The sequence below is a fragment of the Balearica regulorum genome, chromosome 11 (genome assembly GCF_011004875.1).
Source record: "Balearica regulorum gibbericeps isolate bBalReg1 chromosome 11, bBalReg1.pri, whole genome shotgun sequence".
Lineage (NCBI taxonomy): Eukaryota > Metazoa > Chordata > Aves > Gruiformes > Gruidae > Balearica > Balearica regulorum.
Window position 1 is genome coordinate 24,356,538 of NC_046194.1, and position 27,488 is coordinate 24,384,025.

Here is a 27,488-nt window from a genome sequence, read left to right on the forward strand (position 1 = left end):
GGAGGGACTACAGCTCCCGGCGTGCGCGGGGCCCGGAACTCTGTCCCGGAGGGGTAGTGCCCGTCCCGGCGTGCCGCGGGCGGGCGGCAGTGCCGGGCTTCCCGGCGTGGCGGCTCTGATGGCGGCCGCGCTGCCGCCGGTTCTACGTGTACAGCCCGGAGTACGTGGCCCCTCTGCGACTCCCCTCTGCAAATAGTGCCCAAGGCGGGTCGAGCGCCGGGGGGCTGGCGGGGCGGGGGGTTAACGGGCCCTGTGGGACCCCGGCGCGGGGGCGGTGGGAGTGCAGTGGCGAGGCCTGGGGTCGGAGGGGGGCCCCGGGGAGGCTATCGGGAAGTCCGGGGGCTTTGGGGAGGCTGCCGGCACCTGGGACAGCGGGAGAGGCGCGGGGAGCTTGGGGAGAGGGCAGCGGGGGGGGGGGTGCGCTGTCTCTCCCCGTTACAGCGGCTCTGGCAGGGCGTGAGCAGGGGGCTGGGGCACGGAAGCGGCGCTTCCCTTGGCGCTCCCTCCCGTTGGGCAGCCGTGCCTTTTCCTGACACACCGGGAAGTCCCCGCACACGCACCCTGCTGCGCTGCACGCCCGCCGTGGGGGATGCCCTGTCAGGGGACCCTGCTCGGGCTGGTGCTGGTTTAGCTGTGCTGCTGGAGAAGTCATAATTACACCGCTGCGAGTTGCTATGCTTCTGTCGCCTACGCTAGAGCCGCTCTCATGGTATTCTTCTTTTTTTAGGCCAGTATGGTACATTCGTTGATAGAAGCGTATTCCTTACTTGACCAGGTGAAGTAAGTGCTCCCATTTTCTGTGAAGAGAATATTTTCTTCTCTGCTAAGGTTTGGAAGATATGAGTAACCGCAGGTCTTATACTGTCCCCGCTGACAGCATGATTAGAAGAGCTTCACGCAGTGTGTATTTCTAGGATCTAAGGAAAGTCTGCTTGTTTTCTAAATGCACAGGATTATGATCATTAGGGCAGGTGTAATTTATGGTTACCCTTCCTAGTCTGATGGACCACAAATTGCCTTGTGCTTTCTCTGTAGAGCATGCTGTCACCTGCTGCTCTCGTGACTCTGAGCAGAAGCGATGGCATAGAAACCATCCTTGTTGCACTGCTCCGGATCACTGGCCGGTGCTGATGCTGAGAGGGACCATGTTGTTTTGACTGATTTGGGAGACTTTTTGCGAGGTCTTGGTGCTGTTCAGGAGAGGCAACAAGATGAGCTCTGAGGCGGAAGAGTGAAACCCTCCTGCCCCATTAGGCTCTTGACACTGAGGGATATGAAGAAAAAAAACAGGCTTAGCTCAGCCTCTCTTATGTAGCATCTCATAAAACCTTAAAAAAATCCCCATGCTGCAGTTCAGTAAGGTCAGAAAGTCCTACTGGGACTTTTTCCTAAAGTTTTTTTTTTTTTTCTTTCTGGTCATTTTGGTAGAGTGTTCTTGGGAAGTGGCTGCAGGTGTGATTACAGAGGCAGAGCCAAAGGGCCGTTTGCCCTGGCATGGGGTGAGAGGTGCTGGGACCTGGGCTAGCTTGGAGCTGGGAGCTTCTTGCATTCTTCCAGTAGCAATAGACCTGTTCTGCGTTGCCTGAATGCACCCCCCAGAGTCTGAGGTTTGGAGAGGGCTTCAACACGTCGGAAGATTTATTTAGGCAGATTGCAAAGTGCTGAAACCCAGGAAAGGTGATGCGCGAGTTGCTGAGGACAGAGACGGTCTCTGCTTTGGATGCAAGCAGAGTTAAGAACAGGTAAAGAGGTGCTGCTCAGCTCTTGACCCAGCAGGCTGGTGTCCTGCCATAGCCCTGGGCTGGGCCTGGACGTTTCACTCTGTTATTTCCTCTGTGTTTAACCAGAATGTTGGATCTGCTGGGGATAGCTCAAACTGGGAGAATGCACGGAAGATGGAAAAAATATGGAAGTGGAAAGGTTAACACAGCAGCACCTGCAGGTTTTCCTCGTTGGGGTGGGCACTGCAGACAGGGCCAAGCTGGGGGAAAGGCCTACTCCAGCTCAGCTGAGCAGCTTTCTCACTGAAAGCGACAGTCCGGTGCGAGAGGAGGAGGGGGATTTGTTTGCTGTTTCAATAGTAACTGCCAAAAGAAGGCTCCTAGTGTGAGGACGTTACAGCTGGGCGTTCCAGCCGAACCCTGGAGCCTCTTGTCCTGATGTGCTCCCTTCCTCCTCTCTGCCTAGGATAGTCAAGCCAAAAGTGGCCTCCATGGAGGAGATGGCAAGCTTCCACACAGACGCCTACCTGCAGCACCTGCAGAAGGTCAGTGAGGAGGGGGATGATGACCATCCGGAGTCCGTGGAGTATGGACTGGGTAAGGACGCGTATCTTCAGCAAGAGATTGAGTATCAGGTCAGGATGCTTTTTGCTGGAGCTGAGGTTAGACAGGGGGGTGAGCTCAGGTGGGCTGCTGGGCTGTTTGTGGAGGGAAGCACCCTTTGATGGGGTGTTGCTGAACCCTGTAAGGCTGACGTTTTCACTGTTGCCAGCAGAGGGTACTGTCAGCATCACGCTGCTGCTCTGTGCCCTTCAGCCTGTCCCTTGCGTACTGGGAGCCAGTGCCTTTTGCTGGTACTGGGAGCCAGTGCCTTTTGCTGCTACTTCGAGGATCTCAGCCCAGAGAGAAGGTCCTGACATGCTGCCCTTGGAACAGAGCTGAGACTGGCTGCTTCAGGCCTGCCTGTGGTAGAGGGCACTCATGAACAATGGCCTGAAACTCCAGCCAGGGACCAGAGCGGCTGCCGTTTGGCTGGTGACTGTGCTTACATCTTGAGCAGAAGGCTCTTGCCTGCCTGGGCTTAAGACAGCCTGAGCAACACAGTAGTTAAAGCAGGCTGTGGGTACTGTCTTAGTCTCAGGAACAGAGGAATGACCTGGCATTGGGGCAGATTCTGCACCGATCTCGTGATTCTCCCCTAGATCTGCCCTTTACATTTCTGAAACTGATATGTGTACAGGCAGAGGAGCAGCCCTGGGGTCATGCCTGGCTGGGGAACGGCTCCAGAGAGTCTGAAGATCATGTTCTAGCTGTAGACCTGCAATGTACCTAGGCCTGACTCCTTTGTGGATGTCTGATTTTTAGGGGCGATAAACAACAGCGACTGTGTCAGGGCTTTCCTGGTCAAGTAGCCAGAGAATTGAGAGTGTTTTTGCAAGATTGGTATCAGGGACCCGTGGGTTGGGCTGGCCCAAGCACGCAGATCAGAAGTTGGTTCAAGACCCATCTGTGAATGATCTGAGTGCAAGGAAACATTTTGATTGTTGATTTTTGTGGTGGGTTAACCTTGCCTGGCTGCCAGGTGCCCACCAAGATGCTCTCTCTCTCCCCCTCCTCGATAAGGTAGTGGAGAAAATACGATGGAAAAGATTGTGGGTCAAGATAACGACAGGGACATCACTTACCAGTTACCGTGATGAGCAAAACAGACTCAACTTAGGGAAATTAATTCAATTTATTGCCAATTAATAACAGAGTAGGATAGTGAGAATTGAAAGCAAAACTAAAATCACCTTTCCCCTCATCCACTCTTCTTGCCAGACTCAACTTCGCTCCCAGCTCTTCTACCTCCCTCCCCCCTGAGTGGTGCAAGGGGATGGGGAGTCAGGGTTGTGGTCAGTTCATAACACTTTGCTGTTCCTTCCTTCTCACACTCTTCCACTGCTCCAGCCTGGGGTCCCTCCCACGGGAGACAGTCCTCCGTGAACTTCTCCAATGTGAGTCCTTCCCACGGGCTGCGGTTCTTCATGAATTTCTTCGCATCCCTTCCATGGGGTGCAGTCCTTCAGGAACAGACTGCTCCAGTGTGGGTCCCCCACGGGGTCACAAGTCCTGCCAGCAAACCTGCTCCAGCATGGGCTCCTTTCTCCACAGGTCCACAGGTCCTGCCAGGAGCCTGCTCCAGCGCAGGCTTCCCACGGGGTCACAGCCACCTCTGGGTGCTCTGGCCTGGGGTCCTCTGCGGGCTGCAGGTGGATATCTGTGATTAGAGAGAGATAGCTCAGAACAAAAATAATGTGCTTCCTCCAGACAAAAAGGCCTGTTGCGCCTGACATGTGGACTCTTACCTGCAGGTTACGACTGTCCAGCTACCGAAGGGATCTTTGAGTATGCAGCAGCTGTGGGAGGAGCCACCATCACCGCAGCCCAGTGCTTGTTGGACGGCAAGTGCAAGGTAGCAATTAACTGGCCTGGAGGGTGGCATCATGCAAAGAAGTAAGAAAACAATCTCTTCCCTTGTGTTTTCTCACCTGGTGTCTGAACCCTGCCTCCTAGCTCCCAGCTTCCCTGCGAACCCTCAGGGTGCAGCGATCCAGCTGGAAGAGAGAGCAAGGTGTGAGAGGGGTGAGGGAAGGCAGGAGATAGATAGGAAAGAAGCAGAGAGTAGGGCAAAGGCCTGAGAGTAGGCTGGTTACTGCCCAGTCTTGGTGCTATCATGGACTGAAGTGCAGGTCTGGAGCTGTCCCACCATCCATTGATACTTGGTTATCTCTGGGAGTTCAAGTGAGAATTGATTTTGCAAAGTCTATAGAGAAGGGCTGTGGAGAGGCAAACAATTGCAGTTGCTCCCAACTTGAAAGAGAATGGGAACATGGGAACGTGGCGACACGTTGTCCAATTTGTTTTGTGTGACTTTTTTGGTTTCTTAAATAAGAGATTTGAAACAGTGCAGGACTGACCCCTGGTTTTCCCCATGCTGTGTGGGTGGCTGTTTGTTCTGATCTGTAATGTCAATAATGATCTTCCAGAACAACAGGAGAGGAAGTAAAATTTTTTTCTCTGAGTCCTGTGATTCTGTAATGGTAAAATAATTTGTTTCCATTGCTTTCCTGTTCTCCATGGGTGTATGTTTTATTTTAATTTAGAATCATAGAATCGTAGAATGGGTTGAGTTGGAAGGGACCTCAAAGATCATCTAGTTCCAACTGCCCTGTCACAGGCAGGGACACCCTCCACTAGCCCAGGTTGCCCAAAGCCTCATCCAACCTGGTCTTAAACACTTCCAGGGATGGGGCCTCCACAACCTCTCTGGACAACCTGTGCCAGTGCCTCACCACTCTAACAATAAAGAATTTCTTTCTAATATCTAATCTAAATCGACCCTCCTTCAGCTTAAACCCATTACCCCTTGTCCTGTCACTACACTCCCTGATAAACAGTCCCTCACCATCTTTCCTGTAGGCCCCTTCAGGGACTGGTAAGCTGCAGTTAGATCTCTCCGGAGCCGCCTTTTCTCCAGGCTGAACAGTCCCAACTCTCCCAGCCTGTCCTCATAGCAGAGGTGCTCCAGCCCTCTGATCAGCTTCGTGGCCCTCCTCTGGACTCTCTCCAACAGCTCCATGTCTCTCCTGTACTGGGGCCCCCAGAGCTGGATGCAGTACTGCAGGTGGGGTCTCACCAGAGCAGAGTAGAGGGGCAGGATCACCTCCCTCGACCTGCTGGTCGCACCTCTTGATACAGCCCAGGACAGGGTTGGCTTTCTGGGCTGCAAGCGCACACTGCTGGCTCATGTTGAGCTTCTCATCAATCAATACCCCCAAGTCCTTTCTCCTCAGGGCTGCTTTCAATCCCTTCCCCACCCAGCCTATAGTCGTGCTTGGGATTGCGCTGACCCATGTGCAGGACTTTGCACTTGGCCTTGTTGAACTTCATGAGGTTTGCAGGGGCCCACCTCTCCAGCCTGTCAAGGTCCCTCTGGATGGCATCCCTTCCCTCCAGCGTGTCGACCACACCACACAGCTTGGTGTCGTCGGCAAACTTGCTGAGGGTGCGCTCAATTCCGTTGTCCATGTTGCTGACAAAGATGTTGAACAGTGCCGGTCCCAGTACCAACCCCTGAGGAACGCCACTTGTCACCGTTCTTTACTTGGACATCGAGCCGTTGACCACAACTCTTTGAGTGCGACCATCCAGCCAATTCCTTATCCACCGAGTGGTCCATCCGTCAAATCCATGTCTCTCCAGTTTAGATACAAGGATGTCGTGCGGGACAGTGTCAAATGCCTTGCACAAGTCCAGGTAGATGATGTCAGTTCCTCTTCCCTTGTCCACCAACGCTGTAACCCCATGATAGAAGGCCACCAGATTTGTCAGGCACGATTTGCCCGTAGTGAAGCCGTGTTGGCTGTTACCAATCACCTCCTTATTTTCCATGTGCCTGAGCGTAGTCTCCAGGAGGGTCTGCTCCATGATCTTGCCAGGCATGGAGGTGAGACTGACCGGCCTGTAGTTCCCTGGGTCTTCCTTTTTTCCCTTCTTAAAAATGGGGGTTATGTTCCCCCTGTTCCAGTCGGTGGGAACTTCGCCGGACTGCCAGGACTTCTCAAATATGATGCAGAGTGGCCCGGCCACTTCATCCGCAGATGCATCTCATCAGGTCCCATGGACTTGTGCACCTTCAGGTTCCTTAGATATTCTCAAACCTGATCTTCTCCTACAGTGGGTGGTTCTGCATTCTGCCTTTGCCTTCTGTGACCTGGGCAGTGTGACTCAAGCACTTGCCAGTGAAGACTGAGGCAAAGAAGTTGTTGAGTACCTCAGCCTTCTCCATATCCTGGGTAACCAGGTCGCCTGTTTCATTCCGGAGGGGACCCACATTTTCCCTCGTCCTCCTTTTATCACTAACATACCTGTAGAAGCTTTTCTTGTTGTCCTTAACATCCCTGGCCAGATTTAATTCTATCAGGGCTTTGGCTTTCCTAACCTGATCCCTGGCTATTCGGACAGTTTCTCTGTACTCCTCCCAGGCTACCTGCCCTTGCTTCCACCCTCTGTAGGCTTCCTTTTTTTAGTTTGACTTTGCCCAGGAGCTCCTTGTTCATTCATGCAGGCCTCTTGGTGTTTTTGCCTGACTTCCTCTTTGTTGGGATGCTTCACTCCTGAGCTTGGAGGAGGTGACCCTTGAATATTAGCCCATCTAATGTCCTCCATCTCCCAAAACATGAGGCCTGTCTGCAAATGCAGACAAGACAGCATCCTTCCTTGTCCCCAGCTAACTGACCTTTGCAGTACCTTTCTGTTTCCCTGGGGAGCCCCCAAAATTAGCATGAACCACGTGTCTAACCCTAACAACTTGTAGATGAGCGTGTAAGTTTCTTGTCTTGCTCCAGTGACTTTTCTGACCTGGCAGAGAAACTCTGGCGGTGTAACGGTGCAAACTCCACGATGGCAATCAGGACCCGTTTCCTGGTCAGGACTTTGATGAATATGGGTTCAGCTATGGCTTACTGAGAAAGGAGAGAGTTTAGCTTGGCTGAGCCCTCTTGCTCTTTGCGGTAGGGATGGCTTTTTAAAAATCTTCTGTTCTCTTTTGTCTTGATTGCACGGTTTATAAAATCCCTGTGATAGAAGAAATCTTAGCAGTGTTGCTGCCACTGCTGTGCTATTAGCACTGTTCTGAGAAGCAAACAGTCTGTTTAAAAAAGGCATTTAATACTTAACTGATCCCAAAGGAGCCTTTTTGGTCACCCCAGTGAGGTGGCATGGGATGCTGCAGGGTAGGCAGCAGCTGTGGTAGGTGACACCCTAGACTGACGCCCAACTGCAGGTGCCTGGTCCTAGGGCCTGTGTCCTAGCAGAATACATGTCCTTTTCTCAAAAAAAGACCTGCTGTCTGGTGGCTTAGTCATTTTCCAAAGTCACAAAGGTAGGAATGGTAACCACTGTCATCTGGGGCTTTGAAGCTCCCAGTTCACTGGTATGTGTTTGGGGCAGAGATGCTGAGTCGGTGCTTTTTGTTGACCCAGCCCTGCCCTCCCTTCCGGCAGTGACCGTCCGAGCTCTGCTGTGTGGATCTGTGGGGTGGGAAATCCCAAGTGCTGGCCCCGAGCTGCACCTCTGATGCTGGTCAGCCTCTCTCTGAGCTGGTGTCCAGCTCTGCTTGGCCTCGAGTTTGAAAGAGATCATGCGTTACAGCATGGAGGGAGTGCCCGAGACATGACTAGTTCACTTTGCTTCCTTGCGGGGCTGGGAAGGAGAGGAGGAGTACAATGTGTAATCACAGTTAAGGAAGATTTCCATGACACCTGCTAACATCCCAGTTCTCAGCATCACTGTAAATGAGCAGAGTCACTGGGAAGCATCTGTGCTCCGTTACATTTCCAGGGAGTGAGAGCAGTGCAATTGTGCTACCCCATGCTTGCTCCTTGCCATTTCCAGCTGTTTTGCCGAGCAGGGAGCTGTCGGGGGAAACGAGACGAGTACTGTGGCTGAAAGTCAAGAAGCATTTCCAAGACGCACATCTTGGATCCTGGAGTTGTTTGAGGCTGGGGAAGAGGGGGTTTGACGTCCTGTTGCAAAGTATAAAGCTTTGTTTTAAATTAGCTATCCAGGGCTGACCTAAGAGTGCATATGGGCTAGTCCATGTGGTGATAGGGACTTGACTTTGAAGCAAGTCTGGAGTAGGCATTAGGAAATTTTCTTGTTCTTTTGATGCCAGCAATATGGAAGCTGCACCCTGACGTATGTCAGGGATAAATCTTTCTGTGCAACATCCCTTGTACTCTTCGCAGGGTAAAAAACTGTCTGGATGGCCGAGCTCAGAGAGTTGTGGTGAACAGAGTTAAATCCAGTTGGCGGCCGGTCACAAGCGGTGTTCCCCAGCGCCCAGTCTTGGGGCCAGTCTTGTTTAATATCTGTATCAATGATCTGGATGAGGGGATTGAGTGCGCCCTCAGTAAATTTGCAGATGGACACCAAACTGGGTGGGAGTGTCGATCTGCTCGAGGGTAGGAAGGCTCTGCAGAGGGATCTGGACAGGCTGGGTCGATGGGCCAAGGCCAACTGTATGAGGTTTAACAAGGCTCAGTGCCAGGTCCTGCCCTTGGGTCACACCAACCCCAGGCAACGCTACAGGCTTGGGCAGAGTGGCTGGAAAGCTGCCCAGCAGAAAAGGACCTGGGGGTGCTGGTTGACAGCTGGCTGAACGTGAGCCAACAGTGTGCCCAGGTGGCCAGGAAGGCCAACAGCATCCTGGCTTGTATCAGGAATGGTGTGGCCAGCAGGAGTAGGGAAGTGATAGTGCCCCTTTATTCGGCTCTGGTGAGGCCGCACCTCTAATACTGTGTTCAGTTTTGGGCCCCTAAATACAAGAGGGACATTGAGCTAGACCCTGTCCAGAGGAGGGCAACGAAGCTGGTGAAGGGTCTGGAGAACAAGTCTTACAAGGAGCAGCTGAGGGAACTGGGGTTGATTAGTCTGGAGAAGAGGAGGCTGAAGGGAGACCTCATCACTCTCTACAATTACCTGAAAGGAGGTTGTAGTGAGGTGGGTGTTGGTCTCTTCTCCCAAGTAACTAGCGAAAGGACAAGAGGAAATGGCCTCAAGTTGTGTCAGGGGAGGTTTAGATTGGATATTAGGAAAAATTTCTTCGCTGAAAGAGTGGTCAAGCATTGGAACGAGCTGCCCAGAGAGGTGGTTGGAGTCACCATTCCTGGAGGTGTTCAAAAACCGTGTAGATGTGGCACTTCAGGACATGGTTTAGTAGGCATGGTGGTGTTGGGTTGACGGTTGGACTTGATGATCTTAGAGGTCTTTTCCAACCTTAATGAGTCTATGATTCTATGATCTGTGCTCTGTTTAGCTGCTGGGGTTCTCTTCTGGCTGAGACCAGGAGCTGTATTGTGAGGGACTGCATGTGGGGCATCCTGTTTGCATTTTCCTGGGGAGGAAGGGAGAGTGTTACTTTGGGAAGGAGATTAACCTTCATACCTCGAGACTTTGGAACAGAGCAGCAGAGTGTTGCAACTGCCTTGGACCTGCCTTTCACTACCAGGACTTTCCTGGGAGTTGTGACCTGGACAGCAAGGATGGAGTGGTTGCCTGCCTATGCCTGTCCAGCACTTGCAGGAAAATGGCCGAGCAGGACTATGTAGGGGCCTGTCCTCTTGCCTCAGAGGGAGAGGTACAGCAGAGAGAGGGTTTGAGTCAAGCCGGCTCTGAACATTTTAAAAATATCTCAGGTGCAGAAAGCCAATGTTTTATTTGTACAACAGTGAAATGGGCAGAGGTACCCTACCAAGACCCCACAGGTCAGGGCCTCTCTGCAGCAGACCCAGCTGATGCTTTACTAGCTGCCCGCAAGCCCAGGGTTGAGAAGCGATTGGCACAAGCAGTCAGGTTATCTGTGCTTCCCAGCCATTCTTTGAGCTGCTCCTGACCCATCCCTTGGTTGCTGCCGAGCATCGACCGGGCTCTTCATCTTCCTCTGTGCCCTTGCAAGACGGAGACTGGCAAAGTAAAAGTGACAACGCCGAGATCAGTGGCGATTGCCTTGGTGATGTTCAACCTCATGGACATTGTTTTCACAGAGATGAAGCTTCTGGCTTCTGTTACCTGAACGATGCTGTCTTGGGGATCCTGCGTCTGCGCCAGAAATTTGACCGAGTCCTTTATATCGATTTGGATTTGCATCATGGGGATGGTAAGGCCCAACACAGGCTGCAGACAGCACAGACAGAGGGTGAGGAATGGGAGAAGTGAAGACCTGTCAGGGCAGTAGGGCTTTACCTGGTGCAACAGCCACGGCTTTGCCTCCTTTCAGTGCAGTTAAGCTCCCTCAATCCATTTCTGCCTTGTCCTGCTTTATGGATTTGCCCAGTGCTGCTCATCAGACCTCTCTTGAGAGCCTGGGCAGCGGTCTTGTACGTAAAGCAACAAACAGCATGTTCCCATTCCAGTAATCCCCTCTGCCAGTGGCTCTCCATCAAGGACTTCCCCCAATCCCTTGTCTCCCATCCCGGCAGAACGGCTGCTGACAGTGTTTAATTATTTAATGCCACCAGTGCAAGAAGGAAGTAGTCAGTAGTAAACGGTGCTTTTAAAAGAAGGCTTGATGTTATAAAGCAAAAGCCAGAGCTGGCCTTGCTTAAACTGTTTTCTCCTTCAGGGATGTTATTTCAACACCATTTAACACTTCCTGCTCTCCTAAATTTTGTGGTGTGTTTCATTTTGCTCTGTTTTCCACCCACATTTGGTTTCTGTTAAGTTCCCTGTTACTTCTTATTCCCTCCCCACCCCCACTATTTTAATAAGTCTTTAAGGAAAAGGTGTGTTGAACCGCGGCAGCGCTGAGAAAAAGCGAGAGAGCCCTGTAATTCTGGTTCTAATCAGAGGCAAGCTCTGGCCGAGGTATCCCTGCCCAGCTCCCTTCCCCAGCCTTGCAGGCCAAGCAGTGCAGGCGAGTGCTGCTAACATGGGCACTGACCTGAGGTATTGATGTCCATTCAGTACTGATTAGCATGAGACCTGCCAAATTAATTTCAGTTGTCATCTTTGCTGCAGTTGAATTTGTGTCTCTGTTGATTAAAGATGGATTTATTGAGCCACATCTGGTTTTCTGCTTCGTTCATTCCATTCCTGCTCTGCTTGCTGCCCTGTGTTTATCGAGTGGTTCATTTATGTTTTTAGACTCTGTCATTTATGTGAGTGATGCATGAAAGCTTTTTTCTCTTCCCTTTTCTGATAGGAGTTGAAGATGCCTTTAGTTTCACCTCGAAAGTCATGACTGTTTCTCTGCACAAGTTTTCACCGGGATTTTTCCCAGGCAAGTTGCGAGGTTTGTGCTAATTTGGTTCACGCATCACTGACGAGGCCCCAGCAAAGTCAAGTCCCATCCCTTCTGTCCAGCAAAGGTGTCTCCCTGCTGTTCTCTTGACCCAGGAGAAGGAAAGAGGGGGAACTACATGATTGGCATTTCCCCCTTTCTGGCTGTGGCTAAGCTCTGGGCAGAGCCGCTGCTGCGTGGCCACCTGCAGCCCTTGAAAGCTGCACGACAGAATTGGGCAGAGGGCGAGAACCAGGTCTGTCCAACCCCTCCTTTATTGGTGGTGGCAAGTGGACTTCTCCATAAGCATGCCAAAGGTCCTGGCTCTCTGCTCTCTTATGAGACATCCCCACGTTTCTCTTGCTGCTGATCCCCTTTCCCTCGTAATTGACTGTGGGGTGTGTCTGTTTTTCAGGCACCGGTGATGTGACAGATGTTGGCCTGGGGAAAGGTCGCTATTACAGTGTGAATGTGCCTATTCAAGATGGCATTCAGGACGAGAAATATTACCAGATCTGTGAAACGTAAGCCCTCTTGCTCTGATACAGTTTACTGAGATGGCATTATAGAGAACAGAGACTGCATAGATTTTGTTTGTTTACTATTTTTAATTACAGCCCTTCCTTAAGGCTTGCCCCTTCCCCTGTTACAGTTTTTTATTACAACAAACACAGATCTTAAGAGATCTCAGAGGTCTTGTCCAAATCCATAGGCAAACTGAATATACAGAGGCATTTGTGGGTGGCTGGTGGGTCTCTTTGCCACAGGTTAGCCATGTGTGTTTAAGGAGAGACTGAGAAGGTACAAGTACTTTTTAGCTGTGGAGTTAGGGCTGGATGTTTTTTCTTCAAACAAATGCTCTGAACCCTGACCATCTGTGGCAGATATCCTTGTGGCTGAGCTAAAAGTGTTCTCCAAGCACTTTTTGTCTGTGCTGGAATAATGAGAGGCTGAAGGCTGAACGTCTGCCAGTGATTAAGCTGCCTCCCAGCAGGGCCCTCTATCACTCAATCGGCGATGGACTTCACAAGCCATTGCCCATGTCAAAACTGGGCTGTGGGGCCTGTTCTGAAAAGGGGGAGAGGAGCCTCAGTGCAGGGCTGCAGGACACGGTAGCACATCCACCTCTCAGCTCTAACAGCTGAGGGCTGAAAGCTCTCTGGACTTGTAGCCCATTAGGGCAGTCATGCTGTGGCCGTGCCTCCTGCTAGCTTGTTGGTGCTGGTCACTGCTGGTGGTGGAGCAGCCCTCTTCCCTGCTGGGTGTTTGTTTCCAACAGGCAGGGCAGCTTTAGGTGCTGAGTATGGGTTAGAAGCCCAGTCAGGAGTAGCCCGTTGCATGCGTTCCCAGTTGAAGGACATCAAAACCTACCATAGGTTCCAAGCTGCATATAACCAAAGCATCTACAAAGAAATGTTGAGATCTCATGGGCAAAGAGGAAAAGTTCTGGCCTGGCCGGCAGACAGCCATGTGCATGACTGTGGGTGTCTCATCCAGCTGATGTCTGAGCATGATTGCTTGTGGCTCCCAAACCCGTGGTGGGGTTGGAGCACGTGACTCCCTCTGACACGGGTTTCTGCAGGGTGACTACACCCCGCGCAGAGCATTTCCTCGTATTCTTCTCCTGTGTCCCTTGTGGGTGAGAGGAGACCTGCTCCTTGGCAGCCCTCTGCTCCTTGCCGAGGCGCCGCCAGATCACGAGTTCCTGGAGTAAAAAGCCAGGCAGATGATGTGCAAAATAGTCCTGCCTCCCTCGGTGCCGGCAACAGCTGCCTCCCCGGTCTCGGTGAAGGCTGATCTGCTGCAGCATAGCGATATAAATAAATGGGGAGGGAGTTTGCTCTTGGTGTCTCAGAGCATGTGCACTTTGAACTTGCCTCTCTGTAAATTAGAGTGCTTGTGTTTGATTGCTTTTGTTCTGCTAGATGAACTCCTAACCTTCTTTAGAGGCTGTGTGGCACACGGATAATTGCCTATTGTTTCTGGAAGCTGAATGACACTGGCTCCAATTAAAGTACATTGTTACTAATAAAGGGGGCCAACGTGTGACTTTATTTATTTGTTTTCTGGAAAGTCTAAGGCCTTTAAAGTTTTGAAGACAAAGCCAGGCAGGAATGAAACGTTTCAGAGCTGCCATGAGAGTGACAGCACCAGGGCTGGATGCTGAGTTTCTGTGGTATGCTCTGCTTGTGCAGAGATGTGTCCAAGGCTTGTTCCCACTAGGAGCCCTCTGGGAGCCTACCTGCTAACGTAGTCTCTCCATCAAAAGAGAAAGTTGTTTGGCTAATTGTCAGCATTCAGAATAGCTGATTTGCTTGATCGCCTTTCAAAATCACCCAGATTAATGAATGACGTTGATTCTGAAAAGATGTCATTAACTTTGCCTGGAGTTTGAATATTAAGCTTTTGAAGACTTAAAAAATGCAATATGTGAGAAACATTGCAAGTGCAGAAAACTAAATTTAGAAATAATCCAGAGACATTCAAAAGCATTATTTTTGCTCCAAAGACAAAGAGAAATCTGACTTAATTTAAATGGCTGTAGTAGGTTGCTTGATAAACTCACAATTAATTATAGCTGAAACAGATAAAGAATCAGCTATTTGTCCTCTAGTATTGTCCAGAATGTAAAAATAATAAAACCAAAAACCCCACCCCAAAATCCGAATACTGTTTGACTTGTTGTTATATGTGATGCAGGGGAGCTGTGTTAGCGGTGTGTAGGCATGAATCTAGCAAAATTCTGCTTTAGCCAGTGCGGGCTGGACTGTGTGACAAAGATCTGCTCGAGCGGAAGTTGCGGTGTGTCCATTATGTTGGTGGCAACACCGGTAAGTAACATGGGTTACTTACAGGGAAAGCATGCAGGACTTTTGTGGCACCAAAGGCTTGCCTGCTGTCTAGAAGGAAATCCTATTTCTCTATTTACAGTGTCTTAGTAAAGGAAAAGAGGATGACTGTAGTGGATATGTTGCATCCCAGCAGCTAGCGGTCTCTGTTCCTTTGGACTCAGCTGCCACTGCCCGGTGGTAGGACCATGGGCTGGGTTCTCATTGTGCTGCCCGCAGTGGCACGGACAGAGCAAGGTTGATTGTTCTCAGGGCACAATATAGGAGCAGCAAGGCCAGTTCCCGCTTCTCTGATCTGCTTTTTCCTATTCTGCAGGCTTTTGGCAAGATGAAAAATAATACTTTTTTTTTTTAAATCCTTCTAAGTGAGGGCTTTCAACCTCTGTCAATACGTGGGCACCTACAGTGCTCCAGGTGGCAGCATGGCTCTCTGTAGATCCAGTTTCAGCCTCCTGATGGTCAGCTGTCTGTCTTTTGGTGCCTCTTATGAAGCCCTTTGACAAGCCCCTGATGGGAAAACCCAGAGTAGACTCTTCTGGGTTTTTTTTTTGAAGCAGAAGTTTCCCACTTGCAAGAATAAGACTAAAAGCAGAGACCGCTGTTTCTTGGGAGGCTGCAGTGTTGCTTTCACAGTGCATCCAGTTGTGCCTGTTCCTAGCTGCAATGGATTGAGGGTATCTACTGACATATCCTTCCCCCTGTTTCAGTGTTGGGGAGGAGGCCAACAGAGAGGCAAGTGGCCTTTTCCCGATAGAGTGACAGTCTAAAGCAGACAGCGGTGGGGGGAAATGAGGTCAAAAAATGAAGTGCACGATCAAAAGCAATTCCTGCATGACTGTCAGTGTCTAGCAGGGCTTTTTCATGTCGTGCAGGTATAAAAGGAGACCCCTGGGGAGAGGGTGCCTGCTCCCTCAAGGTGTTGGGTGCACATGGCGTGAAAAGCACCACGTGGCCTGCAGTAATATGAGGCCAGTTCTGAATCTGGTCCTCTGGCGTAGTCACTGAACAGTACAGACCCCAGAGTGACTGTGGTGTTGGGAGGCTCTGGAGATTAGGGACGTGATTGATTGCTGGGTTTGGGAGCTGCTTGGAAGGGGTTGGTCTTCCTGTTGCTGTAAGGGTAGAATACAGTGTGGGGCAGGCGGTGAGCACAAGGGACCTAGCGCACCATCTGGACTTCATTGGTTGCTTTTCACTGGCCGCAGAGCAGAAATCCTAAATGTTCTTCCAGAGTCTGAAACTTTAAAATACATTTGTAGTCCCACAAACTTTGCAGAAATTTCATGTTCTGAGTTTTTCGTGGTTTGGGATGAAATTTTGAAACTTGGGCTGAAATTCCAGACCCCTGCTTTCTTTTGAAAGGTCCCAAGTTTTAACCTGGGGAAAAGGCCCAATTTAACCCCGTGGATCACGGAGCTTTCTGAGTGCCTGTGCTGGCAGGCACTATGTGCGCGCTGCGTTTGGGAACGACCCCCAGTTCAAACCTACTTTCTAGTTGACAGAATAAGTCTGACTGCTTTCTTTAGCTTACGGATAGGGTTTGTGGTGTTTGCTGGTGCAGCTGTCACCTTGGCATATCGTGGGTCTTGCCGGGATGTGTACAGAGTGGGGCAGTGAGCATCGGGGCAGCAGACCCATGGGAGCCATGAGGCGAGCTGGCGTGGGGAGCGTTTGCTAGCTCTGAGAGCAGCAGGGCTCTGGGCAGCTGTGGGTCTTGTCTGCCTGCAGCGTGGGCATAAGGAGGAGCAGGCAGGCCCTTATGTTGCTCCTAAGGTGACAGCGGATGTAACTTGATTGCTTGGTGGGTATGGGATGCGGCTTTTTGGAGGTTGGAGGTGTAAGTCACAGCCTTGCTTGTGTATCCAGGTAAAGGAAAGGCCACCAATTTGGGGACCTCCTTCCTGTGCTTCTGGCCATCTCCCAACACCAACGGGAGGAAACGTCGCACGGTGCTGGTCCTCTTCCAGTGGCAATCTTACTTGCGCTGTGAAATTTTGACTCCTATTCTGAGTTTGCTTGAGCAGTTGTAGAAGCCTGTTCTCTTCCATCCTCCCTGTGAGCCGCTAACTTTCAGCTGTTCCTCTGACCTCTCCAGGGTAACAAAAGGAGACTTCTCTGTCAGCTGCTTCCTTTGGGGGCAGGGGGGGACACAGGGAATTGGGTACTGCTGAAAGAAAGAGCTTGGAGAAGTCTGAAAACTGGCAACATCTGTTCATCTCCGCTGCAAGGGCAGGCAGTGCAGCCCTGCTACGGTGCACCGCTCTTCCAGGGCCAACAAGGAACCCCTGGGGTCACCTTGTCTTTATCGCCCTACATTTGCTTATGAGACTTCCCTGAACTTGTTAGTTCAGGAACAGAAAGGGGGCAGAACATCCTCCTTGCACATGTGCCAGATGAGCGCACAGCCCAGACAGCGTGGTCCTCGCTGGCGGTGCCGTGCCCTGGCTGCTGCGATGGGGGCACCATCCCGCTGGGGCCAGCTGTAACAGGTCAGAGGTTCCTGTGCCCGCAGCTGTGGGGCGGTGAGAGATCTTTGCCGTGCTCATGATCCATCTTGATGCAAAGTCAGTTTTCTAGCTGGGAGTAGTCTGCCGTTGCAGGGAGGCATATCGGCAGTTTCCAGACAGGCTTGGAGCTCTGATGGTGTGACTGAGCTTGTCTCCCTGAGGGATGCTGCCAGAAGGGGGGAAGAGTCCTGTTCCCACTGCTTTATCCTTGGCCGTCGACTCCTTTCCTCTCTTTTTCCTTGCCGTGAACCAGTTCAGGGAGTTAACCTAGCAGAAAACTAACCCTGCTAAGCAACTTTGTGCTAGTTCAGCTCTGTGAAACTGCATACTGTGGGATCAGAGCAGCTTCATCGTAAGCAAAAGGAAGGGGCTGGGAAGCCTGGGTGGGAGGGACTATCTGCTGCTGTGTGGTCAGTTTGGCCATAGTGATTGCATTTTGGTGGAAGTAGCTGTCCTTGCACAGTGAGATCGGTGAGGGGGCAGGGGACCGCCAGTCTTTGCTAGTGAGAGGTAAGCCTTCTTTTGTCTGTGTTATTTCACCTGCATCTGCCCATTTCTGGTGGATCCATGAGGAATGTAAAGCTTTCTAGGGAAAAAGTAAGCCGTTTGAACTGGCCAGCGTCAGCTGCCTGTCTAGCAAAAGTGGAGAAGCTTGTCTGAGGGAGATGGGGGAAGAGTGACCCAGAGACAGCTCACAGGAGCTAGATGTGCTTGCAGAGGTCTGCAGACAATGAAAGCCCTCACCAGCAGCAGACAGTGTCAAGAAGCACTACAGTGTTTGAAGAAAGCTGGTTCAGTCCTCCTTACTCCAGGGAAGGGTAGTACAATGAGGGCCTTGGGCAGAGGCTGAAGCCCCTCTCATCCATCCCATCCTTGACATCTGCAGAAGAGAGTCTGACTTTGGGTCCACTTCAAGAAGGAGGCGTATGCCGATTTGGCGGCTCTTTCCTGTGATTTTCACCATCTGCCTCAGTTTGCTTAGCTTGGTGGGACTGCGTGGACAACGTGGCCTGGTAGCTGTCAAAACATGAGTGGTGTGAGTAGCTGTCGGCTAGCTGGCCCTGCCGGATATCCGAGGTGCTGGAGCCAGGATCATGGCATGTTCAGGCTGTGCTGCCATACGCGGGGTGAATATGCATGCTGAATGGAAATCCCGTTTTCTCCCAGGCTCACTTATTTGTTTTCGGGGGGGGGGGGGCGTGGTAGGGATGAGGGGGGATGGGGGGATTGTGAGGGTGTGGGGGTGTGTTTTTTCCCCAGAGTTTTTTCTCATCACCAGTCGAGTTTTTTCCCCAGTGGTGCCTGCATATCAGTAGTGAATTTGTGGTGCTTGTAGAGCTCATGGCCTCAGCCCTGCAGGCATCTGCCTTGGCAGACCGCACCGACTCAGTGTGGTTCCTCGGCTGGGTGCAGTGACGGGCTAAGTTTTTGGGGTGAGTGCTGGTAGATGCCAGGTCTTTGTCATGGGGGAGCAGCTCTCTCGTTTGGCACCACAGTGGTTTGTAATTGCATATCAAATAAGAACTGGCGATGCTTAGGTTCTCTTAACCAAGGCAAGAGCGTTTATTTCAGGGATCACATCTGTTTCTACTTTAGCAAAATAAAAACATTGTTGTGAAACGAATATGTGTTTCTCCATTATTTGCCTTGTATTTTGGGCTTTGGAGCACAGTGCTGGGAACAGGATTATTCCCTTTGTGGTGCTGGTAAAACTAAAAATCTCCTAGAGCAAAGCCAAATGTCTGACATGCTCAACTGCCTTCTGCAAGAGAGAATACTTCTAATAAACTATCTCCAGGGCACTGGCCCTGGTGCACCTCAGCACCCACTTGAGCCGGAGGAAATGTATTTCTGCCTCAAGAGCCGTATGGGAGAGAAGAGAGTGAGGACCAGGACAGAGCCTTCCTGTCTTCATCCTATCCTGTACTGGTGAGAGGTGTCTGAGAGTTTAGGATTGTTGTTTCACCAGACCCTGCTCTTCACTGTGACTTTTGCAGGGGAGAAGAGCCCCTGGATATGGGTTGCAGCCCTTCCGCTCAGGGCGACCAATGTAAACGTGTGGTTTGTTGCTGCCACTAACCTGGTCAGGACTAGATCCCTCTCCCTCATATTGTAAGTGATGCTTTTGCCTTCATCAGCCCTGTGATGAGCGCTTGAGAGCTAAACTTGCCGCAGGACAGTAGTGGAGGCAGAAGGCTAACTGGGAGCAGGGAGGGCATGGCTGGTGCGAGGGGGTGGGAGCAGAGAATGCAGAAACATTGAGAGGCATTGGTGGATCTGAGGGACCAGGACCATGCACCAGCATCCCTATGAGCCACGTTTGCGGTAATCCCCACCGCTTCTCCTCTCCACAGCGTGCTGAAGGAGGTGTATGCCGCGTTCAACCCAGACGCGGTTGTGCTGCAGCTGGGGGCAGACACCATTGCCGGAGATCCCATGTGCTCTTTCAACATGACGCCCGAGGGAGTCGGCAAGTGCCTGAAATACGTCCTGCAGTGGCAGCTAGCAACTCTCATCCTGGGAGGAGGTGAGTGCACACACGTCCTGCCGTTCAAAAGTAAATGGGTTTGTCCTCCTGTGCCCCTTCCTCAAGTGTGTGCCCTTGAGCTTAGCACTGACTGGATTTTAGCAGTGTGGCTGCTGCGCAGCATCACGAGGGCACTCTGTGGCATGGTGCTGTTTTCACACAGATCTAAAATCCTTGATAATGACGGGTGCAAGTCTCAATCCTGACCCTAAGATCTTGAGTTAAAGGCTGCTTGGCTCCTTGGGAGAAGAGCAGAGGCTGTTAACCCTAATGAACTGACCCTGGCTTCTCAATGGCACTTCTGATTTCCATCTCTGGTGATCAGCCCTTCAGCGGTTCTTTTTAAAAGTGAGGCCTGTGTTCCAAAACCTACCTCGGGCATCTGGCAATGAATGATTTTGTTTGGATTCAAGCAGGTGCTTGGGAGAAGAACCGGTTGGCTGCACGGTACAGCAGGGCTCTGATACCCAGCGAAAGATAAGGTTGACTTAGCTCTGCCATGCCACATAACCGCTGCTTGTCCAGTGGGAAAAGCCCAGGACAGGCTTTATGCAAAAGAGCATTTCAGAACAACAAAAGCCACTGTGTGCCCAAGAGAGACCCCCAGCTCTGTGTCTGGAGCCTTATCAGCTCTAGCTGTTGTCCTTTTTAAGATGGGGGAGATCAGGTATAGCATGTTAAGCCTAAAATTTGATGTGCCTAATGCAGTTTGTTTTGGAAAGGTTATGAGTGTTCAATCCTGCTGTGGCATGTCTGTGGGTGTGCTGGGGATGGCACCTTTCGGGCAAAAAGAAACCCCAAAACTTTTGTCAAAAAATGAGAGACAACTATTTGTCATCCGTGAAAGCACCAAAGTGAAAGTCGTCAAAGTCCCACCAGCTTGTGGACTGGGGAGGAGTCAATACTTGAAAAAAAAAGAAAAAAACAGAAAACCCCAAATAAAACAACCCAAACAGAAGGGAACATTGAAAAATACGGTCTCCCTCTCTTTTCAAAGTGTTTTTCTCTCTTAGTTGTCTTTGCTGGAAAAAAATTGAGTCTCTTGCAGGATTGCTTTCAGCTAAGGTTTCTCCTTGTGGGCTCACGTACCAGTTACCACAGAGGAACCCTTACCATACTGACTGTGAAACCTCATTTACTTGTAAAGCAGTCACAAGTTGTACTACTGAGCTTCATATTTGTCCTCTCAAAGGTGACAGTGCTGAACAGCTCACCAGCGAATGCCTGGGCATGCGTATTATGCTTTACGAGTCAAAGGCTAGCATTAAAAAGCAGGAATCCCCCATCTCCACTGCTGCCCTTGCACTTCTCTCCCTGTTACCTGTGAATGCCCCTCCTTGCTGCCAGGACAGAGCCCAGCACATGGGGCTGGGGGCTCGTGCTAGGTCTGAGATGGTGGCTGAAGAAGCCTGGCCTGTGCCGCACTGAGTGTAACTGGGGTTCAGTTTGGGAGGTCTGCCCTTGCATACAGTGTCATTCGGACCTGGCCTTGTGTAGCCAGCAGGTGCAAAATGCCATTTTTGGGCACAACTTGAGTGGATTAAATAAGCTGAATTCGTGTAAACTGCGCATGCTGTCTCTGCGACTTGTTCCTTGCACTAAAATCTCTCCCTCTTTCTTCCCTTTCCCCACTCTTCCCTCTCCAAAATCACAATTCTTGCTGGAGACAGGAGGCTACAACCTTGCCAACACAGCTCGCTGCTGGACATACTTGACTGGGGTCATCCTTGGAAGAACGCTGTCCTCTGAGATCCCTGATCACGAGGTAAAGCTTTGACAAACCCTCCCTTCTCCTTGCGTGAGAGCTGAGTCGTTCTACCTAATCCAAACGGCATCCTTGCCGCTCAATACTGTTTTGTTGAAACACTCCTGTAACAATAACGCACTGTCCTAGAAGCATAGTGGGTGCTTGTTCCCAAAACCCAAGGCTCTCCGCATCTTTTTGCAAGGGATCTCGAGGCGCCAATAACCTCCAGTCTCAGATAATTACAGAGAGGATGGGAAGGGGGAGTCACCTGTTTGCTCAAAGAACTCTTTAGGATGTGCACGTTCTTTTGCCAGGAAAGAGCCAGGCCTTTCTCAAGGCTTTACATTTTAGCCCTGCTTTCATCGACTTACAGAAAGTACCAGGTGCAACTCTGAAGCTTTTCTGACCAGCAGTCTTGCAGCGGGCCATGGGGCCAGGTGCTGTTCGTGATCACCTATGAGCTATTTCAATTCCAGTGCTGGCACTTTTAAAGTCTTGAGCGGGGCTGGACAGCTGGTTGGAGGGACGTAATCTAGACTGAATTTGGGTGGAATAACTATAGGTTCATAATATGTCTCAAACCACAGATCAGTGTTACTGACCCTACAGAAACAAACCTGCACGTGCAAAGCAGTTCAAGCCTACAGCGACTACAGAGAATTGTGGTTTTGCCTTTTTACAAACAAGTACCATGGGGAGTCCTCCCTCCAGGCTCAGCTAGCCGGAGACCTCTCTGCTGACTCTCCTCTCCTCTTCCCTGCAGTTCTTCACAGAGTATGGTCCTGATTACGTGCTGGAGATCACACCGAGCTGCAGACCAGACCGCAATGAGCCACAGAGAATTCAAGAAATTCTTAACTCTATCAAAGGTGAGTTGTCCAAGCCAACACTCCTGCTTTAGGCTTACAGGTCTTTTTAGAGAGGATTTCAGGAAAGCTCGTTGGAGTCTTTCTCACTGACTAGAAAGATGAACCACGTTCACTTGACCGCTCATCGTGTACAACATTGTCTGTCTTCTGCTTCATTTGGGATTCTCAGTGTTAGCGGCACATCAGCTCAGAGCTGTGTGTCCCTGTTAGCAAAAGTTGCCATCACCTTTCCTCTGGCTGGACAGAGGAGCCCGGGACCTCGTCCTTATTAGAATCATAGAACAGCCCAGATTGTAAGGGACTTCAGGGATGATCTGGTGCAACCTTTTGTGGGAAAGAAAGCCTAGATGAGATTATCTAGCATCCTGTCCAGTCATATTTTGAAAACCTCCAGCAATGGGGACTCTACCATGTCCTTGGTGGTAGTGTGATTGATTGTTCTCACTGTAAAAAACTTTCTTACTCAAAATGAGGTGAAATCTCTCTTGGTACAACTCATACCCATTGCCCCTTGTCCTCTCCATGTGGCTCCTTGTGAAGAGAGAGCCTGTGTCCTCTCTGTAGCTGCCGTTCAAGTACCAGAATACTGTGATGAGGTCCCCCAAGCCTTCTCTTCTCCAGGGAGAAGAGACCCAACTCCATCAGCCTTTCCTCATAGCACAGGTTCTCCAGCCTTTCGATCATCTTCGTGACCCTCCTTGGGACCCTCTCCAGTCTTTTTTGATTTGTGGGGACCAGAGCTGGACACGGTACGCCAGGTGCGGCTGACAAACACTGAGTAGATGTCTTGGTAAATCTATGTTGGCTTTTCCTAGTCAGGTGCTTCATTTGGTTTGTAACAGTTTCTAGGAGGACTCGTTCCATGACTTTCCCAGGGATTGAAGTAAGACTAACAGGCCTGTAGTTTCCTGGGTCGTCTTTTAGGCCTTCCTTGTAGATGAGTGTGACAGTTGCCCTCTTCCAGTAATCAGGGATATCCTCTGATCACCACAACTTTTCAAATATTATAGACAGTAGCCTTGCCACAACATCAGACACTTCTCTTAATGTAGATTTATGTGGGTTGAACCTTTGCAAGAGGTCACAGACCACCCACCCCTGCTGGTGGGTGGACACATGCATTGTCGTAGGTACCTGTTCCTGTGATCTGGGGTCCAGCTAAGCTGGTAAAGACAGAGGTAGAGAAGGTGTTGAGAACCTCTGTCTTGTCAGCATTATTAGTAATTTGTTTCCCTGCCCTCGTTAGCAATGGGCCTCTGTCCTCCCTGGGCTTCTGCTTACGCTCATGTATCTGAAGAACCCGTTCTTCTTGTGTTAACTTCTTGATGTTTAATAAAAATGTCACTGAACACAAGGGTAGTTACTAAAGCCACAAGGGTATGTAGCTCGCTATGGAAAAGTAGGCTCAGTAAGTATATCTGTAAATCTGTAAGTGTATCTGTAAATCTGCATTCCTAAGAGAAGCATGGCAGTTAGTTTTATATATCCTTTTCCTGGTATCTTTACCCAGCTTCTTGGATTTGGTGGTTTCGGGGCTTCCCAAGCCAGGCATTGTTGCTGGATGCACATTAGAGATCGACCAACGAACCTGTCCTCTGTTAATTCCTCTCTTCCTTTTCCAGACTTGTTTAGACTTTGGGTGTCCACAGCAGTGAGTGTCATGGTTGGTGTGTGGAAAAGTGCTTTCTTTTGTGTAAAACTTGGTGTTGGGTAATTTCACTGAGTGCCATCTTGTTCCTATAAATGAGAAGCAGCAAGTAACTAGTTCCTATTCACTAACTAGTTCCTATTCACCTTCCCAATACCAGCCTGTGATTTCACAGACCCGTGTTGCACTTCTGCCACCATCTCTTTTCCAAGCTGAAGGGCCTTAGTCTGCTCCATCTCTACAAGCAGAACATCTTCATCTGGGATTAACTGGGCCCAGCAGCAGTTTTATAAACCCTCAGAGCTTGCTGCAGTTCCCAAAGTTGAAATGAGAAAGAGTTCTCAGCTCCTTTTATGAGAAAAATAGGAGTTTCTATCCCATTATTCTTTTAAGTGCCAGAGAACCTAGCTTATAACAGCACCGCACCAAGAACTGAGACTCCTTAGGCCAAGTTAGAAATGTATCAAGTCCGTGTGCCACCGAGACTTTCACATCCACTGATTGGGAAAAAGGAAGCAAAGAGCAGAGGATTAAAAATTCTGTTAAAGTCAGCTGAATCTTTACAGAGGGACCGATTTTCAGCATCTCACAGAGAGATCACAGCTTGCCGTGACAGCAATGCCTGGCGAACACCCGTTGGTACAAAGCAGTGGGCACACATCTGCACTGGGCATTGAGAAGAGATTGCAGCATCCACTGTCTTGGTAGGACTGAAAGCATTTTGTGAGAAAGGGGCTTCTGCAAAGTCAAGAGGATATTGCTGCCAACTCAGCAGAGCAGCTGTGGACAGCCACTGTTCTGGAAATCCATTGCACGGGGCACAAGGAGTGCCGAGGGTCTGGTTCATTACAGAAGCTTGAGAAGCACATGATCGTCTCCTCAGTCCTGTTCCACCATGCAGCACTCAAAATGAGGAATGGCTTGGTGCTCTGGGACCTCAGTTCATGGCTCGTGGTCAGTGCTTTGGAACTGCATCTCCTTGGAGACAGTGCAGGTGAAGGAAGGGGGCTTCAGGCTGCCGTGGCGCTCCTGTCCATCCCTTCTGTCAGCACCAGCTTGTGAAGCCTGCTGAGGAAGGCAGGCTCTTACAGGAAGGATGTCAGGTGAGAGCAAGCACAAGCTGGGAGGCCCCCACCGTCTCCCTGGCCACATCTGGAAGACTCGTGGGAAAGCAGCAGGCAGCGAGTGCGTCTTGGGCGAGATGGACTGTTCTGGTCAGCTTCTTCTGGCCTGTAGGACAAGTATGACACTGCACAAGATGAATCCTTGTGAATGGACCAGTTTAATAGGAGCCATATGCCCAGACTTTTTAAACCTTATCTCACAGACAGCCTAAATTAAAGTCAGTTTTTATTGAAATCTTCCTGACAAATGGATGGATGGATGGATGGATGGCCACAACATGCCTGGTAGTGGCTTGGGTTATGCTTCTGTTACCTTGTTAAGAAGGGACCAGTGGGACCTGCTGTTCTGGGGGAATACGCTTAGCCTGAAATTAGAATAAAATAACACTTGAAGTCATGAGGACTTATTAAGTAGTTGGTAAACCAGAATGCTGATGAAATCACCTTTTAGGTTGGAAACAGCCTTTGCTGTGACTTGAAATTAGCATAATCCCACTAGTGACTGAACAACCAGGTCCTATTTATAAACTCTTTTGGTGACTTAATGTATGAAACAACCATTCAGTTGCTAAGGCCAGGGTCTCTAATTAGCACTGGGGTGAGTGTAGGGGATGGGTGGAAGGCCACAATTTAAATTTAATTACCCCTTCTATTCCCATGGACAAACTAATCTGTGGTTTGGCAGAGAATTTTTTTCTGAATTTCCAATTTGTGTATCAGACTGTCTCAGGACCAGGAAGGCTTAGAAATTCACACCCTCCTCAGCGTCCCTTCTTCAACATCAGACATAAGAGAAGGACCAGAGCCCCCGAGCAATGGGAGCAGGGAGAGGAGAGGGACTAAGGCACTGCAGGCTGTGCGCTCCCTGGACAGCGTCTCGGCACCCTCGAGTGGCACTTCCAGCTCAGATCACAGCCATTGCCCCTGGGAACTGAGCGCCTTCCTGTAGGAGCTGCAATGCCACGGCCAGTGCAAGCGCTGGATCTGATGGGAACGTGTGTTTTGTGCTTAGGAAGGCTTCTGTGCTTGTGGAAAAAAAAATGGATTCAGTAGCCATGGATTTGTAGAGGAGGATCCCAGACATCTTTCTTTGTCTTCCGGGATAGTACCTCTCAAAGGAGCCCAATGTGAGCTTGGAGACCAGCTGGCATGAGCACAGTCCGTGCCCCAGACAAGCTGCTCAGCTGATCGGGAGGCGGTCTGAGACCCCAAGCTTGGGCAGCCCCGTGCTCAGTGCTTGACTAGTCCCAGGCCACGTTGCATTTTCTCCTGGAGTGGCCAGGATGCCTCCCGTGCGTATCCAGACCTGTGGGTGAGCACCCAAAGGCTTTCCAGCCAGCATCACATGTGGCTGAAACAGAGCAGGAAGCTCAGGTGCTGGATGGCAGGATTCCCTCTGTTGTGCCACCCACTGAGAGGAAAACTCATGCCTGTGGCACAGGAGAGAGCGGAGAAACCCCATTCCTCCCTCCCCAGCCACAATGGAGAGGCTGATCCAAGAGCCTAGTGCTTTCCAGGACTGGTTTTCCCTGCAGGGAGTTTTCCATTGCGTTTGCAGTGGCAGTGCTGGAGGCAGCAGGAGCGAGCGAGGCAAAGAGGGTCTGTCTCCCTCGGCAGTGAAACGGTCACGGACTGACAGCAGCAGAACCCCAAATCAGCAATCAGCCTGCAGGAGAAGCTCGTACTGGCAGGGTCTCCCTTTGGTAGTTCCCCAGGTCCGGCTCGGCGGAGGGCAACAGCCTCTGCAAAGGGAGCGAGGGGTCAGCAGGGACCGGGGTCTGCGCTGGGGCAGAGATTCCTGTGTCGCTGCCCAGTCTGTCAGGTGTAGGGCTGGCACCCCTGCCCCTGGCTAGGCCACTCCATCAGGCTGAAATACCAGTGGGAATATCCTTTTCTGCCTCCTTTTATTTGCAGGGAATCTGAAGCATGTTGTTTAGCGGAGAAGGAAGACTCAGGTTTCTGCAAGAGCATTTCCCGCGTGGAAGACGGTGTGTTTATGTGAGCAGCCGGTGAAATTTGTGGCTGCGGGGAAAATTTGGAAGAAATTACTGTTGGTTGGTTGATTTTTTTCTCTTTCAAAGAAGAAAAGCTGCTGCGCGCCATGAGCACTGTGGCTCTTCTCAGGCAAGAGTGTGGGCCCTCCAGCCACAGCGTTCCAGTGCTGGCAGACCCTCCCTTTCTCCTTTCTCTTTCCTTTTTTTAACACCACAGAGTTTATTCTCACAACTGGTTTTGAACGTTTTTTAAGAGAGGTACCGCTCGGAGCTGTGAACTCTCCCCAGCTGGAGCCCAGTGCCGCATCGCCTTCCTGGCAGGAGCATGGCCTCTGAGCTGCCCACTCGGGGAGTGGTGCCAAGGGCCAGCCAGGGCCCGGGTCGTGCCTCTTACCCACAGAAAGGCACGGCCATTGTGGTTTTAACTGGGGTTTTTTTTTTTTAAATAAAGTATTTGAAATCCTCCTCCAGCCCTTTCCTTTCTTTCTGCGCCCACCCTGCCTTGCCAGTGCTCTTTTCCACAGCACTTCACATGTTCGGCGGAGGTCCAGCCTGTGCTGGAAAGCAAAGATCAGCAGTTGCATTTGTACTGTCCCTTCCAGCCCCATCACGTAAGGCAGCATGGACCCCCTCCTCCCCAGGGCGATGGGTGGGCTCCTGAAATCCTGTGCGGAGGGAC

At 50.7% G+C, this 27,488-nt stretch overlaps 1 protein-coding gene across 5 annotated transcripts; it reads left to right on the forward strand.

The window, feature by feature from the left end:
* The first annotated feature begins 57 nt into the window (after positions 1–57).
* HDAC8 (histone deacetylase 8) lies at positions 58–27,274 on the forward strand. 5 transcript variants are annotated; one of them, XM_075763867.1, is made up of 11 exons: positions 58–160; positions 728–780; positions 2,188–2,318; positions 4,076–4,217; positions 10,310–10,461; positions 11,467–11,544; positions 11,960–12,068; positions 19,255–19,427; positions 21,098–21,192; positions 21,938–22,043; positions 26,730–27,274. In XM_075763867.1, the coding sequence occupies exons 1-11, from the start codon at positions 119–121 to the stop codon at positions 26,750–26,752; spliced, it is 1,104 nt and encodes a 367-aa protein (XP_075619982.1). In that variant the 5' UTR covers positions 58–118; the 3' UTR covers positions 26,753–27,274. The 5 variants fall into 5 exon arrangements, with proteins under 5 accessions (XP_075619982.1, XP_075619983.1, XP_075619985.1 ...); XM_075763868.1 differs by having other exon boundaries at positions 10,310–10,422; XM_075763870.1 differs by lacking the exon at positions 58–160 and having other exon boundaries at positions 4,076–4,176.
* The last annotated feature ends 214 nt before the right edge of the window (positions 27,275–27,488 follow it).

Excerpts from the sequence above, each read along its gene's own strand:
- HDAC8 (XM_075763867.1), top strand. The coding sequence starts at position 119 with ATGGCGGCCGCGCTGCCGCCGGTTCTACGTGTACAGCCCGGA. Across the intron at positions 2,319-4,075 it reads GTCCGTGGAGTATGGACTGG|GTTACGACTGTCCAGCTACC; the intron begins GTAAGGACGCGT and ends TCTTACCTGCAG. Across the intron at positions 10,462-11,466 it reads GCAGACAGCACAGACAGAGG|GAGTTGAAGATGCCTTTAGT; the intron begins GTGAGGAATGGG and ends CTTTTCTGATAG.